The 19,026-nt window shown below is 42.4% G+C and overlaps 1 protein-coding gene across 2 annotated transcripts in view; it reads left to right on the forward strand.

Moving 5' to 3' along the window:
- Window positions 1-19,026, forward strand: part of LOC110305069 (NACHT, LRR and PYD domains-containing protein 1a) — a 69,879-nt gene that overhangs the window by 19,976 nt on the left and 30,877 nt on the right. The window contains exon 1 of one of the 2 annotated variants that reach the window (XM_021176843.2): window positions 4,303-4,453. The exons of the other annotated variant lie outside the window; for it this stretch is intronic. Coding sequence (XP_021032502.1) covers window positions 4,303-4,453 — 151 coding nt within the window. Of the gene's footprint in view, window positions 1-4,302; window positions 4,454-19,026 lie in introns of those variants that run through there. 2 annotated transcript variants of the gene reach the window in all.

Consider the following 19,026-nt stretch of genomic DNA (forward strand, 5'->3'; position numbering starts at 1 on the left):
AGGTTGATCCACTCCATTACGGCTGCTGTTCTTGGTGATCATCCCATGGTACTGACATCTCCAATACACTGGGGTGTTCCACTCCCACTAGGCTTCACCAATAGCCTCTCATAGGCTCTCTTCAGGGTGCCAAGCCTCAAATCCTTTCCATGACCCCTTCAATCCTGGGCCATCAACTACAGCTGAGGCTTCACCTTCTCCAATGGGCTTCCCTGGCCTCTCACAGTGCTAAGCCTCAGCTTCTCTCCATGATCCCTTCATTCCTTCACAAGCAGTACCACCTGAGTACTCTTACACATTATCAAGTCCAGCAGCAGCATGAGCTACAACCTTATCTATCTCTGGAACACAGCTTCTTTGTGCTCCCAGAAAACAATTTCCAGAAGATTTCACCGCAACGATGCTGGTCTCTTCTTAATCACCGCTAATTCCTTAGCTCCAGCTAACCAGCATCAATTTTCCCAGTAGTTCCTTCCATTCTTAACTCTAGAGCCAGAGGCACAATGGCTGAAGCTGCCGCGTTCTGCTGCTTACAGGAACTAGAATATGATCCCCTTGTATTATTACATTATCACTAGCTTTATGTTTTCTAAATCCTTCATTGCCTAAGCTTGGCTATCCTGGTTCTTGCTCTGTAGATTGACCTTGAATGTAGAGATCAGCATGCTTGTCTCATGGGATTAAAGGTGTGTACCACCATGCCTGGATCTAATTTAGCTGGGTAGGATCTTGCCCCAAGGTCCCACTCCCTTAATCTTTATCTCCTAGAACACAAGATTTTGCTCCATTTCACTTCCTGGTACTCCTTTAATACTCAAACCATATATTTTATATTTTTCCTTTCTAAGCTTGCTATACTTGTTCAAACTTTTCTTCATAAGACTTAACCAGAGAACAAAGTCTCTGCTGGGCTTTTTTGAAACTTCTTTTGTCAATGCAATTAATCCAAGTCTCTTCACCTTAGCCTCAGGCAAACTTTTCAGACAAGGGCAAAAAGTAGCCACATTCTTCACCAAAATACCAGAAAACCAGTCTTTATGCCACATTCTGAAATTCTTCTCCTTTGAAATCTCTTGGGCCAGGTCAACACAGTTCAAATTACTCACAGCAACAAAGTCTTCCATATTCCTACTAGGATGACCCATAAAGCCCCATTTAAAGCATTCCACTGCTTTCCAAATCCAAAGTCCCAAAATCCACATTCTTTCAAATAAAAGCATGGTCAGGCCTATCACAGCAATACCCCACTTCTGGTACCAACTTCTGTCTTAGTTAGGGTTTTACTGCTGTGAACAGACACTATGACCAAGGCAAGTCTTATAAAAAAACAACATTTAATTGCGGCTGGCTTACAGGTTCAGAGGTTCAGTCCATTATCATCAAGGTGGGAGCATGGCAGTATCCAGGCAGGCATGGCGCAGGAGGAGCTGAGAGTTCTATGTCTTTATCCAAAGGCTGCTAGTGGAAGACTGACTTCCAGGCAACTAGGGTGAGGATCTTATACCCACACCCACAGTGACACACCCATTCCAACTAGGTCACACCTATTCCAACAAGGCCACACCTTCAGATGGTGCCACTCCCTGGTCCAAGGATATACAAACCATCACAGCAGGCTATAGGGAAGGCAAGGAAGCACAGAGATCAAGAGCCCAAAACTGGGGGGAACCAGAAGCTATTGCTGACCTCGGACCTGTTGGCAAACTTCAGGTCCCACACTAATGGAAGAGGGAACTGAACTCAGACATGAGTCCTGTGGGCAGTCAGGCAGGGCTTTCTGCAAACCCGGAAGAAGCTCTCACCCTGACTCCTCCAGCCCAAGCATCTGCAGAGACTTAACAGGAAACAAGATGAAAAATGTTCAACTTCCACTCGCAGTGTTTAGAGGAAGTACATCTGCAGCTCTCTAACGCCTGCCTTCCTGAAAATGGGCCAGAGTCTCTTTCACTTTTGGAGACCAGTTTCTTAACTGAGGATCCTTGTTCAAAGACACACTCTCCAGTGGGCCCCATAGAGGAGCAGGGTGAGTAGTGGGACCCAGATTCCGCCAAACCACTTAGACCTGGGAGGGTAAGGGCTGGCCTCACTACACAAAAACAGACATGGGGATCTCAGCCTGAAAACCAGGGCCCAGGGCCCCAGCCTCTGCTTGGAGAGTCTGCAAGCCAGCTCTGATGGGTGATAGACTGGGTTCACCTGTCTGGTTCAAGTGCCTGCTCCTGTCATAGCCTATCCTGCATCCTCCCCTTAATCTGCAGGAATAACTCTCCTGAATGATGAGGTATTGAGAGGGAGGACCAGGAAAGAGAGAGAGAGAGAGAGAGAGAGAGAGAGAGAGAGAGAGAGAGAGAGAGAGAGAGAGAGAGAGAGAGAATCTATGCTATTTACATGGGGTGGTGTGGGAGAGCCAAGGTCCCCAGAGAACTAAGTTAGACAAAGTTAGTGAAGAAAACATAGTTGCCTTAGGACCATAACAACAGCACAGGGGTTAGAGTGGGTCCCCCTATATTATAATCTTGATTCCTCTGAGGCACAGGCTTCAGTGTCAGACCTGCCTTACCAAGTTCACTCCTGTACAAGTGCACTGAACTAATTTTCCTTTTATCCTTACATCAGGGCCTCTAAAAAACCTTGTGTCGGACTGTCCCCTGCATACATGTGGCCCTTTGGCTTTCTCTGGGTAATGTGCCTTCAATCAAATTATTAGTTGACTCCGTCTTGTTCCTCCTTTGTGGTGCCCAAGGACAGAGGACTTCCAAAGATTCCTTTGAAGAGGCTAGCCTTAACTTAGACTGAGCCTTTACTCCGCTCTGTCCTGTATCTTCCCACCTTACCCTGGGTCACAGTAATGGCTGAAGTAGTGATCTCCTTAGAGTGGAACTTTAGAAAAGGAAGATGAGGACATGGGATAGTGAGTGTCCTACATAGTCCATCATGCATCCTCCATCCCTGTGTTTCTGCCCACACATCCTCCCGTCCTTGGTACCCCAGCACCCCCTTTTCCAGACCCCAACTTCATCCCTTGATTTGTATCCTCTAATCCTCCCAACCATCATAATCTGACCCTGCAACCCTCCATCTTCTTACCTCTACATTTCCCCACTCTCATTGTCTACAAGTCCACCTTCATACACCTCCCTTTCCATCAGTTTCTCTGCCTAGGCTGAGGCAGTCTTCCCTGCTGTGGTTCTCCAAAGTTAAGAGACCTAGATCTCCTGCATACTGCTACTGTGGGGACTATGCCTTACTTCAGGAACAATATTGCTATGCACCAACAAACCCAACAAACCCAAGGGATGAACAGCACCCAAAGATTTGATGAAGCACCAGACCAAAAAAAAAAAAATCTACTGACTATTGTCTCCTACAGATGCACTTTGGGTTCCCTTTGACTATGCTCCTTCCCTTGATCTCTCCATTTCTTCTTATCCTCATATGTCATTTTTGCCCAGTCCTTTAGAAGTTATATATAAGATCCTCCTAGATCAAATCACTGACATCACTAGGTCTACATTAGTACAATGGCTGCCCTGGCTATGGGCCTACTGGGTCCCCTCTGCTCCATCTCATTGTACAGTTCACAGCCTCCTGTCTATACCTGTTTCAAAGGCTTCTCCAGAAGTAAATGGCAGCAATCACATGACTGATCCAGCAGAGCAGATCAAGTTCAAAATCTCTTTGCAGCACATGAAGTCCACCTTCAACATACATACCCCTAAACCCCTAGGAACAGGATGTAACTCCACCTCCATCATCCCCCTCACACAGGGACCAATCAGTAAGTGAACACACCACCCATTCCTTTCATCTGTTTTTGGTGTGAGATAAATAACCTTAATGACCTAAAAGAAGAAACTTAGACAGCTAAGAAACCCCAACTCAATATAAGGTTCAGCACACCTGCCTTCAGGAAAGCCAACACAACAGCTAGAACATCCACTGGCATCATTCAGCTATGAAATTTTAAAGAGCATGTCCACTGTTAAATACTCCTGTCTCAGTGTTCTCTCTTCTGCCCTATGAAGCCTAAGCCCCTGCACCTGGACACACAGTACCCACTCCCCAGGAGGGACATGTGTCTCAATTGTTCTGATCAAAGGTGATCTGACCTGTAGAGGTTTGTCTGCTTTCTTTTATCACTAGGTCTCCTCTATCATTTCTGATCAAACACCCATTCACAGAGCAGAACTACCTGGCAGAGGCAAGAAGCCACTGGTCTCCTGCTTGCAACAACAGAAGAACGTCTTGAAGCAATAAGAACACAAACTACTCAGAGAAGAACTATCTGAGGGCTCTGTCACCATGGAAGAATCTCAGTCCAAGCAGGAAAGTAGCACAAAGGTGGCTCAGCATGAATGTCAAGAGGATGTGGACCCAACCTTCAAAACAAAGAAACTTATGGAGGTGGAGCTAATGAAGCACAGAGTACAGCTAGAGAGGAACTTGAAGCTAAGTAAGTACACAAAGAGCCCCAATTGATCACTCTGTGGCTCCTTCATCACCACTGAGTCCTTCTGCCAAGGTTTCCATGGGCAGGTTATCATCCTGTCAAAAGAGTTCACAGGCCCCAGGAGAGGCTGGAACAGGAAGGCTTTCAGAAGCCCCTAACTGAACTCTACAGAACACTCTGATCTACAAAAGTGCATACTCGGGTCCCCATGTGATGCTCAAATGCCCCTAGAAGGAGCACCCTGAAGCTGTAATGGGGAGAGTCAGGCATGCAGAGGTCTCTGAGAAAGTTGGCATAGGGTTCAAGCCAGCTCTCGAGAGTGACACCATTGCTACATGCCCAGACTTTGGAGCTAGGCAGAGGCAAGGCTCCAGTCTTCCTAATTGTATCCATCTGGGAAATGAGAAGGCAAACAACTGTCTCCTTAGGCTGTAGCAGTTGAGAGATAATCCATGTCAAATATTAAACAGTCTGATATTCAATAAATGCTCAATAATTCTAAGTACAAGCCCATGCTATTTCTGCTGTTATGATAGTGTACAACTCTGTGGGACAGAAGCTCAGAGCCACACATGGGGGAGCTGAGGCTCAGAAAGGAATAGAGACTCACACAGAGGACCAGGGTAGATCCAGGAGAGTTGTGTGAACTTTGTAGTCCCAGAGTAGGGTTTCCAAGCAGCACCTGTGAATGTCTCATTGTCCCCCATGTGATCATCGAGAAGGGTATAAGGGCAAGCATGAAGGACCCCAGCAGTTCTCCCCGCCTCCTACCCCTGCCTCTCTGACCAACACACAACCACTGTCTCCTTCCAATAGGACATTCTTTCTCGTTACTCAGACCCACAAAGGTAAGAAAGAGCAAGCAAACGGGGGGGGGGGGGGGGCAAGGCCTCGACAGTCCCCTACCATATACAGCTCCTCAAAACTACTGAGCTCAGACCATGAGTCTTGGAGACATTTTCAGATCTGAAATGAGAAATTAATTGAAATCTAACAAGTCTAGATGCAGAAGAAACGGTTAATTAGCCTGTGTCTACCCTTATGTTTGCCTGTGGGACTCGGCATCTTCTCCAATCAGCTTCAGGAGGAAGATTCTGATGGTGATGGAGCTAGGCACCAGTCTCTTGAGTACAGCAGCATATCGTTAGGAATCATTTCGTTGACATTTCATTGTTGTTCAGTCACGTTTGTTTCTACCCTAGTTCTCTGGGTCTTCAAGCTTCCAGTTTCTGGCCCTGTAGGCATGGGCTCCCTCTTGTGGCTCGTGCCTCAAGTTAGACCAGTCAATCATTTGCCACTCCCACAAGCACATCTTGCAGGAAGGACAGCTTGTGGGTCAAAGGTTTTGTGGGTGGGTTGGTTTCCCAGTCCCACAACTGGAAGCCTTGCCTGGTTACAGAAAATGAGTAGTGCATGCTCTGTATCCACCAATACTAGGAAACAAATTGATTCCTCTGTCTTCCCCTCTCTGGCTTCATATCAGTCTGACGACTTTGCCCTCAGATATGACTTATGTGCATGACTTGTAGTATTCAGTAACCTCTACTATCTGTATGGGAAGTTGCTTTTCTCGTTTGTGGGCTCGTTTGTTCGTTCTTCTTTTTTTCTTCTTGTACCTATATGAGTTGGTCTTTCCTGATTTCTGTGATCTTATTGAAGATCTGGTCTGTACATTGACCTGAGAGTTCCATCCACCCATTCACTTTTGCCTGTAGCTATAAGATTAGTCATTTAGGGAGGTCCTAACATTTCCTACATGTTCATCTGAGTTTTTTTTATCAATTTTTAAAATATTATTTACTTATGTGGTCTAATCCCTATACTTTATAGTCTATCCTCTGCTTGATTCATTCTGATTATAAGACTTTCTTTGAATTTTTTAGTTTTGTTGCTGTTTTTCAATTTGATCTTAGTCCAGTTGAGTTTTTTCGTTATTCCTATCTCTTTTGAATTCAGTTTTCAAATCACAGATTTAAATCATTGTTGTTTCGTTCAGTACTGTGTTCTTGTTTGCTTGCACATCACTTGGGCACCTACCATCTTTGAGTTCATTCTCATCAAGTTCATTTGAGCTCGTTGTCTCTGCCTTCTTTTAACTCCCTAACTCTCTGAGGTCTATGATTGCCACTAAGCTCTGTAACTTGGTTCATTTTGGTAATTCTCACCATTTCTATGGACTGGTGGATTGGGAGGCAGCAAATGTTGTCTTGATTTTTCTTTTTGCTATTGCAATGAGGCCTGGGCATATGGGTTTTGTTCTTTTGTTTTTGTTCTATGTCTGATATGGACATACCAAGTTGGGCTGACACACAGGATGTATTACCCAGCCTGAACCTGGGGTTAAAAAGAGTGCAGATGGAACCCTATAGGTGGAACAACAATATGAACTAACCAGTACCCCCCACCCCCGGAGCTCCAGTGTCTAGCTGCATATGTATCAGAAGATGGCCTAGTCGGCCATCAGTGGAAAGAGAGGCCCATTGGTCGTGCAAACTTTATATGCCTCAGTAGGGGGAACGCCAGGGCCAAGAAGTGGGAGTGGGTGGGTGGGGGAGTGGGTGGAGGACTTTTGGGATAGCATTGGAAATGTAAATGAAATAAATACCTAATAAAAAAAAAAAAAGAAAGCAGATGGACCTCTTCAGCCTGGACTGCAATTCTGCTTGTAGGACCTGGGGTGGATCTGGTGGTTGGAAAGGGTGAAATCATGGCAGGGGCAGACAGAATCACCAGGCTGAGCCTGAGCACAGGGTGAGTCTGAAGGATAGATGTGATGCATACAGCCATGGATTGACCAGAGTTGTCTGATGGCTGTGTCAGGGTGCACACAGAGAATGTGTAGCTTAAAATTTTTGTCTCTGTGACATATGACTGGACAAGAGTGGAGACAGTTCTATGACCTAGTAAATGCCAAAGAGAGAAGAACCAGGAGGTCATGATCCCTCTGAAGCAATTGCAGAACTATCGGGATTGCATGCTTAAGGTATGGGGGTTGGCAATGATAGAGAGAGAGTTCAGGTAGATTATTTGTTGCTATACCACCCGGATGAGGTAAGGTGTAACCAGGTGTGTCCCCCGTAGAGGGAGAGTCAGAAGGAGATCAGAACCACTGGCAGCTGCCGAGCAGGAGCCACAGTGGACGGGTGCTATGGCTGCTTCTACAGCTCTAGAATGAATTGGTTTTGTTTGAAAACGTCATACTTTATACACTGTAGCTTGATCATATCCACTCCCAACTCCCCCAGGACACCCTCCACCACACCCTCCCCCTCTCATGTCCTCTCCCCTTTTTGTTTTGTTGATGTTATCATTGGCGTTGATTTATCTGCTACTCATTGTTGATTTAAACCTCTCAGTCCAGTCAATGCTACCTGATAGACTATTTGGGGCTATACTTGTACACATCTTGCACAAGCAACTGTATCTGTATTGAGTTCGTGAGGACAGCAGTCATGTAATGTTCAGAAAAGCACATCTCACTGCACTCCTTCCTATCCTTCTGCTCTTTCATTCTTTCTGCCAACTCACTTGAACTGTTCCCAGAGCCTTGCTAATCCCACTTAGATATTCCACTTAGGGCCAAGTATGACCCTAAGCTCAACACACATTTAATCAGAATTTTTACTCTAAGCCTCTATGTTAATTGCTGACCACTGCACAGAGAAGCTTATTTGGACAAGGTTTATGTTAATTCTGATTCAAAAGGCAGTTTAACAATATGTCCATTTAGCAAAACAACAGAAATAGGTCCTCTCCTAGGGCCCATGACCTCCTACACAATGGGCTTTAGACCACATTTATAGTACTAGGAAAGAGCTCCCCCCTGTGGAATTCAAATCTAATCAGAAATTCCTCAATAATAATCATAGAACTGTTGGTTACCTTATAAACTTCATGCAACTACTGCACTAGTGAGCATAACTTCCCTAGCGGGTCAGTATTGTAGCATTCAGGCTCGCCACTAAAGATTAATTCCATTGATGGTTTTTCTCCCCAAGTGGCTTCATACCATGTCCTAGGGCTATGAAAACCTACCCAGCATAGATGAAATGACATGACTGTTCCAACTTGGGTTCTTTAGGTCTTGTAACAAAAAATATGTGATGTCTTCAGCATCACGGTGTAAGACTACTTCTTTTAGACTCTGAAGAACAATGGCAACAGGCTTCTTTGTCTTCTGTCTTAGGAGTTTCTGCTTCCTCCATGACCAGTAAATCTTTGGGAGGTACTCCATGCTTGGCACTGGGATTTGAATTTAGTAACTCATGTCTTCTCAAGACTGTAATCTCATTGCTCAATAGTCTACATTTATTTAAGGTATATTTCTTTTATATATGTTTTTTATATTAAATATTTTTCTCATTTGCATTTCCAATGCTATCCCAAAAGTCCCCCATACCCTCCTCCCCCCACTCCCCTACCCACCCACTCCCACTTTTTGGCCCTGGAGTTCCCCTGCACTGGGGCATATAAAGTTTGCATGTCCAATGGGCCTCTCTTTCCGGTGATGGCCTACTAGGCCATCTTTTGATATATATGCAGTTAGAGTCAAGAGCTCCGGGGTACTGGTTAGTTCATAATGTTGTTCCATTTATAGGGTTGCAGATCCCTTTAGCTCCTTGGGTACTTTCTCTAGTTCCTCCATTGGGGGCCCTATGATCCATCCAATAGCTGACTGTGAGCATCCACTTACGTGTTTGCAAAGCCCTGGCATAGTCTCACAAGAGACAGCTATATCTGGGTCCTTACAGCAAAATCTTGCTAGTGTACGCAATGGTGTCAGCGTTTGGAGGCTGATTGTGCAATGGACCCCTGGATATGGCATGCTCTAGATGGTCCATCTTTCATCTCAGCTCCAAATTTTATCTCTGTAACTCCTTCTATGGGTGTTTTGTTCCCAATTCTAATAAGGGGCAAAGTGTCCAAACTTTGGTCTTCGTTCTTCTTCAGTTTCATGTGTTTTGCAAATTGTATCTTATATCTTGGGTATTCTAAGTTTCTGGGCTAATATCCACTTATCAGTGAGTACATAATGTGCGAGTTCCTTTGTGATTGGGTTACCTCACTCAGGATAATGCCCTCCAGGTCCAACCATTTGCCTAGGAATTTCATAAATTCATTCTTTTTAATAGCTGAGTAGTACTCCATTGTGTAAATGTACCACATTTTTTGTATCCATTCCTCTGTTGAGGGGCATCTGGGTTCTTTCCAGCTTCTGGCTATTATAAATAAGGTTTCTATGAACATAGTGGAGCATGTGTCTTTCTTACTAGTTGGAACATCTTCTGGATATATGCCCAGGAGAGGTATTGCCGGTTCATCCAGTAGTACTATGTCCAATTTTCTGAAGAACCGGCAGACTGATTTCCAGAGTGGTTGTACAAGCTTGCAATCCCACCAACAATGGAGGAATGTTCCTCTTTCTCCACATCCTCGCCAGCATCTGCTGTCAACTGAATTTTTCATCTTAGCCATTTTGACTGGTGTGAGATGGAATCTCAGGGTTGTTTTGATTTGCATTTCCCTGATGTTTAAGGATGCTGAACATTTTTTTCAGGTGTTTCTCAGCCATTCGGTATTCCTCAGGTTAGAATTCTTTGTTTAGCTCTGATCCCCATTTTTAATGGGGTTATTTGATTTTCTGGAGTCCACCTTCTTGAGTTCTTTATATATATTGGATATTAGTCCCCTATCTGATTTAGGATAGGTAAAGATCTTTTCCCAATCTGTTGGTGGCCTTTTGTCTTATTGACAGTGTCTTTTGCCTTCCAGAAGCTTTGCAGTTTCATGAGGTCCCATTTGTCAATTCTCGATCTTACAGCACAAGCCATTGCTGTTCTATTCAGGAATTTTTCCCCTGTGCCCATATCATTGAGGCTTTTCCCCACTTTCTCCTCTATAAGTTTCAGTGTCTCTGGTTTTATGTGGAACTCCTTGATCCACTTAGATTTGACCTTAATACAAGGAGATAGGAATGGATCAACTCGCGTTTTGCTACATGATAACCACCAGTTGTGCCAGCACCATTTGTTGAAAATGCTGCCTTTTTTCCACTGGATTGTTTTATCTCCCTTGTCGAAGATCAAGTGACCATAGATGTGTCAGTTCATTTCTGGGTCTTCAATTCTGCTCCATTGGTCTACTTGTCTGTCACTATACCAGTACCATGCAGTTTTTATCACAATTGCTCTGTAGTAAAGCTTTAGGTCAGGCATGGTGATTCCACCAGAGGTTCTTTTATCCTTGAGAAGAATTTTTGCTATCCAAGTTTTTTGTTATTCCAGATGAATTTGCAGATTACTCTTTCTAATTCGTTGAAGAATAGAGTTGGAATTTTGATACGGGTTGCATTGAATCTGTAGATTGCTTTTGGCAAGATAGCCATTTTTACAATGTTGATCCTGCCTATCCATGAGCATGCGAGATCTTTCCATCTTCTGAGATCTTCTTTAATTTCTTTCTTCAGAGACTTGAAGTTTTTATCATACAGATCATTCACTTCCTTAGTTAGAGTCACGCAAAGATATTTTATATTATTTGTGACTATTGAGAAGGGTGTTGTTTCCCTAATTTCTTTCTCAGCCTGTTTATTCTTTGTGTAGAGAAAGGCCAGTGACTTATTTGAGTTAATTTTATATCCAGCTACTTCACCAAAGCTGTTTATCCGGTTTAGGAGTTCTCTGGTGGAATTTTTAGGGTCACTTATATATACTATCATATCATCTGCAAAAAGTGATATTTTGACTTCTTCTTTTCCAATTTGTATCTCCTTGATCTCCTTTTGTTGTCAAATTGCTCTGGCTAGGACTTCAAGTACAATGTTGAATAGGTAGGGAGAAAGTAGGCAGCCTTGTCTAGTCCCTGATTTTAGTGGGATTGCTTCCAGCTTCTCACCATTTACTTTGATATTGGCTACTGGTTTGCTGTAGATTGCTTTTATCATGTTTAGGTATGGACCTTAAATTCCTGATCTTTCTAAGACTTTTATCATGAATGGGTTTTGGATTTTGTCAAATGCTTTTTCTGCGTCTAAGGAGAAGCTCATGTGGTTTTTGTCTTTGAGTTTGTTTATATAATGGATTACGTTGATGGATTTACATATCTTAAACCATCCCTGCATCCCTGGAATAAACCCTACTTGGTCAGGATGGATGATTGTTTTAATGTGTTCTTGGATTCGGTTAGCGAGAATTTTATTGAGTATTTTTGCATCGATATTCATAAGGGAAATTGGTCTGAAGTTCTCTATTTTTGTTGGATCTTTCTGTGGTTTAGGTATCAGAGTAATTGTGGCTTCATAGAATGAGTTGGGTAGAGTACCTTCTACTTCTATTTTGTGGAATAGTTTGTGAAGAACTGGAATTAGATCTTCTTTGAAGGTCTGATAGAACTCTGCACTAAACCCATCTGGTCCTGGGCTTTTTTTGGCTGAAAGACTATTAATGACTGCTTCTATTTCTTTAGGGGATATGGGACTGTTTAGATCATTAACTTGATCCTGATTTAACTTTGGAACCTAGTATCTCTCTAGAAGTTTGTTCATTTCGTCCAGGTTTTCCAGTTTTGTTGAGTATAGGCTTTTGTAGAAGGATCTGATGGTGTTTTGGATTTCTTCAGGATCTGTTGTTATATCTCCCTTTTCATTTCTGATTTGTTAATCAGGATGCTGTCCCTGTGCCCTCTAGTGAGTCTGGCTAAGGGTTTATCTCTCTTGTTGATTTTCTCAAAGAACCAGCTCCTCCTTTGGTTGATTCTTTGAATAGTTCTTCTTTCCACTTGGTTGATTTCGCACCTGAGTTTGATTATTTCCTGCCATCTACTCCTCTTGGGTGAATTTGCTTCCTTTCTTTCTAGAACTTTTAGGTGTGTTATCAAGATCCTAGGTTGTGCTCTCTATAGTTTCTTTTTGGAGGCACTCAGAGCTATGAGTTTCCCTCTTAGAAATGCTTTCATTGTGTCCCATAAGTTTGGGTATGTTGTGGCTTCATTTTCATTAAACTCTAAAAAGTCTTTAATTTCTTTCTTTATTCCTTCCTTGCCCAAGGTATCATTAAGAAAAGTGTTGTTCATTTTCCACATGAATGTTGGCATTCCATTATTTATGTTGTTATTGAAGATCAGCCTTAGTCCATTGTGGTCCTATATGATGCATGAGAAATTTTCAATATTTTTGTATCTGTTGAGGCCTGTTTTTTGACCAATTATATGGTTAATTTTGGAGAAGGTACCATGGGATGCTCAGAAGAAGGTATATCCTTTTGTTTTAGGATAAAATGTTCTGTAGATATCTGTTAAATCCATTTGTTTCATAACTTCTCTACCATCATCATGAGATATGCTTTTAAATCAGGAACTATCTTTTTGGGTGTGTTGGGGCGCCCAGGACTGGGTTGGGTGGGAGTGCTGCATTCTGATGATGGCGAGTGGTCTTGGTTTCTGTTAGGAAGATTCTTAATGTTTGCCTTTCACCATCTGGTAATCTCTGGAGTTAGTTGTTGTAATTGTCTCTGGTTAGAGCTTGTTCCTCAGGTGATTCTGTTAGCCTCTGTCAGCAGACCTAGGAGACTAGCTTTCTCCTGAGTTTCAGTGTTCAGAGTACTCTCTGCAGGCAAGCTCTCCTCTTGCAGGGAAGGTGCCCAGATATCTGATGTTCGAACCTGCCTCCTGGCAGAAGTTGTGATCCACTCACCAGAGGTCTGAAGATCCCGTGAAGGGTCCTGTGGGTACCTTGCGGGTGTCCGCAGACTCAGCACCCAAGGTAGCCCGGTGCTGGCGTGGACCGGAAGGGACTTGTGCCCCTGATGAGGCCGGGTTTTCTGCTTCCCTAATTAATGCAGTCTCAGGTTCCACGCGATTGGATTGTAGCAGAAGCTGTGTTCCACTCACCAGAGATCTTAAGATCCCATGGAGGGTCTTGTGGGTACCTTGCGGGTGTCTACAGACTCCACGCCCAATGTAGTCCGGTGCTGGCGTGGATCAGAAGGGCTTAAGGTATATTTCTGATTAAGGTCCAACTAGTTGGTTTCCATAAGGAACTTTCATACATTATTAATCTGGGTTAATCAATACATACCTACTCCTCTCCTTTGTCAAACAATCATTATCCTTTCTTCAACTTTGAACCCAATTTTCATTATGAGAGCTACACCGTGCATGTACATGTGAGTGTGTAGCAGTAAATCTCTGACCCAAATAACCCTGTGCAATGAAAACACGACTCAATTAAAATGAATACATGCTGTGTGCCTACATTGGGCAGTTCTACCACTACACTACTATATTCTCCAGCTATGAGATCCCTTATAACTTGCAGTTTCTCTAGGCCATGTGCTTCTGATCTGTTTTCTTTCCACCTCCTCTTCTTCAATCTTCCTCTCACTTCTTCATCTCCTCCTCCTTTCTCTCTCTCTGTCTCTAAAACCTTTTGCTCCACTTTTCCCTTCCACTGCCCAGTCACTGGCTCTAGCCTTTATTTTACAAGTTAAAATGAGGGGGGAAGGTTCACATGAAGTCACCTGAGTATGTGATTCATTCTAAGTCAGAGGCAGTCCCTCTTGGAGAAGCAGAATTAGCATCTAAATACAAACAGCACCAGGGCAATCCACAACATTTCCCCTTTTTACCAATTAAAAAGCTTTTTTTTCTCTTAGATATAATTTGAGTACAACTATTACCATTCTACAATTTATAAATGTAAGATAAACTTATCACCCAGTTCATCAATTTTGTCAATTAGATAAAGCACCCTACCATCTATCCTAACTTAAAAGGCTTATAATTCTACACCTAACTTATGTCCTGGTTTTAGACTGTATACCATCTGAAAACTATCCTCTCAAATCTCTATCATCTTTCTCTCTTTTTTTTTAATTAGGTAATTTCCTCAATTACATTTCCAATGCTATCCAAAAAGTCCCCAATACACTCCCCCCCCCAGTCCCCCACCCACCCTCCCCCACCCCTTGGCCCTGGCATTCCCCTGTACTGGGGCATATAAAGTTGGCAAGTCCAATGGGCCTCTCTTTCCAGTGATGGCCTACTAGGCCATCTTTTGATACAAATGCAGCTAGAGACAAGAGCTCTGGGGTACTGGTTAGTTCATAATAATGATCCACTATGGGGTTGCAGTTCCCTTTAGCTCCTTGGGTACTTTCTCTAGCTCCTCCATTGGGGGCCCTGTGATCCATCCAATAGCTGACTGTGAGTATCCACTTCTGTGTTTGCTAGGCCCCGGCATTGTCTCACAAGAGAGAGCTATATCTGGGTCCTTTCAGCAAAATCTTGCTAGTGTATGCAATGGTGTCAGCATTTGGAAGCTGATTATGGGATGGATCCCTGGATATGGCAGTCTTTAGATGGTCCATCCTTTCTTCACAGCTCCAAACTTTATCTCTGTAACTCTTTCCATGGGTGTTTTGTTCCCAACTCCAAGAAGGGGCACAGTGTCCACACTTTGGTCTTCATTCTTCTTGAGTTTCGTGCGTTTAACAAATTGTATCTTATATCTTGGGTATCCTAAGTTTTTGGGCTAATATCCACTTATCAGTGAGTACATATTGTGTGAGTTCCTTTATGAATATGTTACCTCACTCAGAATGATGCCCTCCAGATCCATCCATTTGCCTAGGAATTTCATAAATTCATTCCTTTTAATAGCTGAGTAGTACTCCATTATGTAAATGTACCAATTTTCTGTATCCATTCCTCTGTTGAGAGGCATCTGGGTTCTTTCCAGCTTCTGGCTATTATAAATAAGGCTGCTATGAACATAGTGGAGCATGTGTCCTTCTTACCGGTTGGAACATCTTCTGGATATATGCCCAGAAGAGGTATTGCTGGATCCTCTGGTAGTATTATGTCCAATTTTCTGAGGAACCGCCAAACTGATTTCCAGAGTGGTTGTACCAGCTTGCAATCCCACCAACAATGAAGGAGTGTTCCTCTTTCTCCACATCCTCACCAGCATCTGCTGTCACCTGAATTTTTGATCTTAGCCATTCTGACTGGTGTGAGGTGGAATCTCAGGGTTGTTTTGATTTGCATTTCCCTGATGATTAAGGATGTTGAACATTTTTTCAGGTGCTTCTCTGCCATTCGGTATTCCTCAGGTGAGAATTCTTTGTTCAGTTCTGAGCCCCATTTTTTAACGGGGATATTTGATTTTCTGGAGTCCACCTTCTTGAGTTCCTTATATATATTGGATATTAGTCCCCTATCTGATTTAGGATAGGTAAAGATCCTTTCCCAATCTGTTGGTGGTCTTTTTGTCTTATTGACAGTGTCTTTTGCCTTGCAGAAGCTTTGCAACTTTATGAGGTCCCATTTATCGATTCTCGATCTTACAGCGCAAGCCTTTGCTGTTCTATTCAGGAATTTTTCCCCTGTACCCATATCTTTGAGGCTTTTCCCTACTTTCTCCTCTATAAGTTTCAGTGTCTCTGGTTTTATGTGGAGTTCCTTAATCCACTTAGATTTGACCTTGGTACAAGGAGATAGGAATGGATCAATTCGCATTCTTCTACATGATAACCGCCAGTTGTGCCAGCACCATTTGTTGAAAATGCTGTCTTTTTTCCACTGGATAGTTTTTGCTCCCTTGTCAAAGATCAAGTGACCATAGGTATGTGGGTTAATCTCAGGGTCTTCAATTCTGTTCCATTGGTCTACTTGTCTGTCATTATACCAGTACCATACCATGCCCCATCAAAATTCCAACTCAATTCTTCAACGAATTGGAAAGGGCAATCTGCAAATTCATCTGGAACAACAAAAAACCTAGGATAGCAAAAACTCTTCTCAAGGATAAAAGAACCTCTGGAGGAATCACCATGCCTGACCTAAAGCTGTACTACAGAGCAATTGTGATAAAAACTGCATGGTACTGGTATAACGACAGACAAGTAGACTCTATCATCTTTCTCAATGCTAAACAGCTTCAACTGGCTGTGAGACTACAACCAGTCTTCAACACATCAGAAGTCTGAGAACAACTAATATTATCTAAAATTATGAGGAGCACAAAACATAGCTGCCAAACTTGGCCAGTTTATAGAGACTGCTGATGATCTGGACAGTCCCTCATTCATCAAAACGTCGGAACATCAGTCTTCAGCCTTCATCACCTTGCATCAGAGGGCCTGGAAGACCTGTATGGGATCTTATGCTTCTTATATATAGTGGATAACTCCTATTTCTGATCATTTGTTGTAGCTGAATAAATAGAGAAGTCAATTCAGGATCATCCTGAATAAGTTCAGCAGTCTGTCTTTATGTGTGAAACAATGCTTTCTGCATATTGATAGTCAGTTACTATATTAAGAGACTCTTGAAAATCTGACAACAGAATGAAGATTGCATATAATTCAGATTTTTGAACTGAGTTATAGGGGCTCTCAACTACCTTACTTACATCTTCTGATTTATGTTCTGCCTTTCCTGATTTACTGGCATCAGTGTAAAATGTAGGGGTTCCAGATATTGGAGTTCCTTTTATTATCCGAGGGAGAATCCAATTAGTTCTTTTTATGAACTCAAGCCACTTGCTTTTAGGATATCTGTTGTTAATCTCTCTCAAGAAATTACTGCATGCTCTTTGCCAATATTCATCTTGTGCCCATAACAAGGCAATTTCTGCATTAGTAAAAGACACCACAATTTCAGCTGGATCCATTCTGACTAATTGTCAAAGTCTCATTTTTCCTTTTAGTACCAATTCAGAGACTTTCTCAGTGTAGGTTTTTAGTTTTTTTACTCTGTTTATGTGCTGAAAATATCCATTCTAAGATATAATCTTCCCACTGCATGAGAATAAGTAGAAGGTAAGATGACTAAGATGCAGGCCATCTTTGAATCAATTTCCTTTCTTACCATAGCTAACTCCTTCTCAGCCTCAGCTGATAATTTCCTTGGGCTACTTAAATCTTTATCACCTTGTAAGGTTTGAAATAACTTGCTTAGCTCTTGAGTGGCCAAGCCAATCGCAGGCCACAGCCAGTTAATATCTCCCAGTAACTTCTGAAAATCATTAAGGATCCTTAATTGGATTCTTCTGATTTGCTCCCTTTGTGGCCTAACCTTTTGCAGACTTATTTTATACCCTAGATAATTAATAGAATCTCCTCTTTGAATTTTTCAGGGGCAATTTGCAGTACCCAGCAAAACAAGTTGTTGGTTTCTTTTTTTTTTTTTTTTTATTACTTCATCAAACATTCTTTCCAGGACATTTATATCTGGATCAGCCAAAAGGTTGTCATCCATAAAATGATAAATAATGGATTGGGGAAATTGTTTGAAAATCATCTCCAATGGCTTTTGTAAAAATATTGACATGATGTAGGGCTATTTAACATTCCTTGTGGCAGGACTTTCCAATGATATCTTGTTATTGGGCAATCTCTATTGAAGGTAGGTATCGAGAAAGCAAACCTTTCCTTATTGTGTTCATGTAAAGGAATTGTGAAAAATCCATCTTTTAGATCACTCACTATGATAGCCCATTCCTTAGACACAAGGAAGGCAATGGGATTCCAGGCTGCAAGAAACTCATTGGCTGAATAATCTTATTAATCACTCAGATCTGTCAACATCCTCCATTTGCCCAATTTTTTTATGACAAATACTGGAGAATTACAAGGGCTGAAAGACTCCTTTATATGCTGAGCCTCCAGCTGCTCCTGGACTAACTGTTCTAATACCTGTACTTTTTCTTTTGTCATAGACCATTGATCAATCCAAATGGGTTGGTCAGTCAACCACCTTAGTGGTAAGGCTGTTAGTGTCTTATCAGCCCTGGCTCCTTTGGGTAGAGCTAAATTGTCAGCCTCTGCTATATTTTGTTTATGAACTGCTTGGGTAGTCTGTAACTGCCTTTGATAATGAACTCTTAACTAACTAAAAATTTTTATTAGGAGCCTGGCCGGTTTCATGGCCAGACACTGAAACCAAGGGGATATTAATTTGTGTTTTCCACTGTTGTAATAAATCTCTTCCCCCATAAGTTAATGGCTATATCAGCTACATATGGCCTCAATTTTCCTACCTGACCTTCTGGTCCTATACATTTAAGCCATCTGGTGCTTTGCTTTATTTGGAATAAAATTCCAACTCCTCAGAATTGGATGTCTACTTCTTGAAGTGGCCAACTTGAAGACCAAGATTTTAGAGAGATAATGGTGACATCTACTCCAGTGTCAACTATTCCTTCAATCTCAATATTGTTTACTTGCATTGTTAGTTTTTGCCTTTGATCCTCTATAGAAGTTTGCCAAAATATTCATTTTTGTCTCCCTTTTAGGTTCTTTGAGTTGTCTATAAAACTTGCCTCAGCCTTGTTATCTGGTCTCACAACATCTGTTTTTGAAGCAGTGACATTAAATTGTACTGAGGAAGAGTACTCTCTCTGCCTGGCATTGGGGCCTGTAAGAGGCCCCCTGGGAGATTTTTGGTAAAGTTCTGCCCCATTTGTCTGTTGTTGCTCTACATTCCGTAGTCAAATGGCGACCTTTGCCACATCTTTGATATACTCCAGAAGGCATAGGCGCCCTTTTGGAATTACTTTGGGTTTTTTTCTGCAGTTA

This window comes from Mus caroli, unplaced genomic scaffold (assembly GCF_978045245.1).
Source record: "Mus caroli unplaced genomic scaffold, Mus_caroli_1 scaffold_13, whole genome shotgun sequence".
Taxonomy (NCBI): domain Eukaryota; kingdom Metazoa; phylum Chordata; class Mammalia; order Rodentia; family Muridae; genus Mus; species Mus caroli.